Raw genomic sequence first — 1488 nt, forward strand, 5'->3', positions numbered from 1 at the left:
GGTGACAGAGCAAGATTCTGTCTCAAAAAAAAAAAAAAAATCATGCAAGTAGAAATTACTTTTTTCCCTTGCTTCTCAATAAAATGCTGCCCAGAATGACTAGCTTTTCTTTTTAATTGAACCCAAAAGAAGCATCTAGTATGGACCAAGTCTGGTGGAAAAGCAGCGTATCACCAGGAGAGAAGGGAACATCATTTCCCAGAATCAGGGGGCAGGGCGGATCATCAGGTCACAGTGCAGTGTTACTCGTCACCATCATGAAAAACTCGTGAGTGTCAAGAGACGCCACAGGGATTCCTGATCAGGTAACATCTGCCATTATTATAGTGAGCTCCATAGAAAAATGTAGACAACAGGGTAGAAAGGCATACTCTTTATAAATAAAAGGTTCATCTGTGCAGTATTCACATTAGAAAAATACACATTGCTTGCCATAGACTTTCTCTGGATAAATCAGACAAATCTAGGATCTGACTCCCCTTCACTGTGAGGGCTCTGCCTCCACCGTGAGGAGCGACTCCACAGCTTCTAGAGGAACTCCTTCTGACGGGCCCATCTGCAGGCCACGCCCCTCTGCATTGGTCACTATGACAACATCTTCCTCCGGAGACACTACTGTACCTGGAGGGGACAAGATAAGCCCATTGGAAGTCTGAATAAAAATCTGCTCCTGTCCCTGAGACAATAACTCACGGCTCCCATTGAAAATTTCAAAAGCCAGGGCTTCGCAGACGGCAACCATGCTCTCCAGTTCTCTCTGGCCAGAGTGCACTTCCCTCCCACAGGAGAACTGGTTCAAGTCCCCTGAAAGGCTTTGGAGATGCCCTTCAGTCAACAGTGATCTGTGTGGGCCAGGCTGAGGCCCTGGTTTGGGCACAGTCCTGTGGGCACAGTCCACTGCCACGCTATCCATGGGCAACATTTTCTCAAGAGCAGGGGCTGTAACCTCCGGAGGCAGGCTGCTGGTTCAGGCAGAAGTCACAGGCCTTGCTGAGGTGTCCTGCCTCTGTATGTCCAGGCCCCCCAGGTGACAGGGACTCTGCACCAGATGACAAGGTGCTACAGAAATCCGGGCTCCTCAGGCTGTCCTGGGCGTACTGGTCTGAGGAGCGTTCCAGAGCATTCTCTCTAGGAAATGCTGCCACCTGTGCCTGGGTCAGCCTCCTAGGCTCTCCTGACTGGGCATAAAGAGCCAGCCCACTGACACCCTGGGATGAGAGGGCAGCACCCAACAGACCCACTCCTGGCTCCTAAGTCAGCCACTGCCTGAAGCTGTGGGCTCGCCCGGAACACGCTCCCACCACCATCAGAAACCACTGTCACGTGGCTTTCTTCAGAATGCACAGAGATAGTCCCATTTCCTAGAGGGCAAAACCTAAACGTTTTAGGAAACAGGTGAGCTACGAGTACTGTGTCACGCCCATTCACGGCACTCACCATCCAAAACAAGCCAGGCCAAGTCAGCTTCCCTGCAGAAAAATCAAAGTA

At 50.8% G+C, this 1488-nt stretch overlaps 1 protein-coding gene across 1 annotated transcript; it reads right to left on the reverse strand.

The window, feature by feature from the left end:
- Positions 1 to 358: 358 nt before the first annotated feature.
- LOC108304035 (zinc finger protein 839-like) lies at positions 359 to 961 on the reverse strand. The gene has a single exon (XM_017528074.2). The coding sequence runs from the start codon at positions 920 to 922 to the stop codon at positions 482 to 484; it is 441 nt and encodes a 146-aa protein (XP_017383563.1). The 5' UTR covers positions 923 to 961; the 3' UTR covers positions 359 to 481.
- Between the last annotated feature and the right edge of the window lie 527 nt (positions 962 to 1488).

Source organism: Cebus imitator, unplaced genomic scaffold (genome assembly GCF_001604975.1).
Source record: "Cebus imitator isolate Cc_AM_T3 unplaced genomic scaffold, Cebus_imitator-1.0 Scaffold52, whole genome shotgun sequence".
NCBI lineage: Eukaryota > Metazoa > Chordata > Mammalia > Primates > Cebidae > Cebus > Cebus imitator.

Bases quoted from the DNA above. Each gene is read 5' to 3' on its own strand.
- LOC108304035 (XM_017528074.2), bottom strand. From the start codon at position 922: ATGTTGCCCATGGATAGCGTGGCAGTGGACTGTGCCCACAGGACTGTG.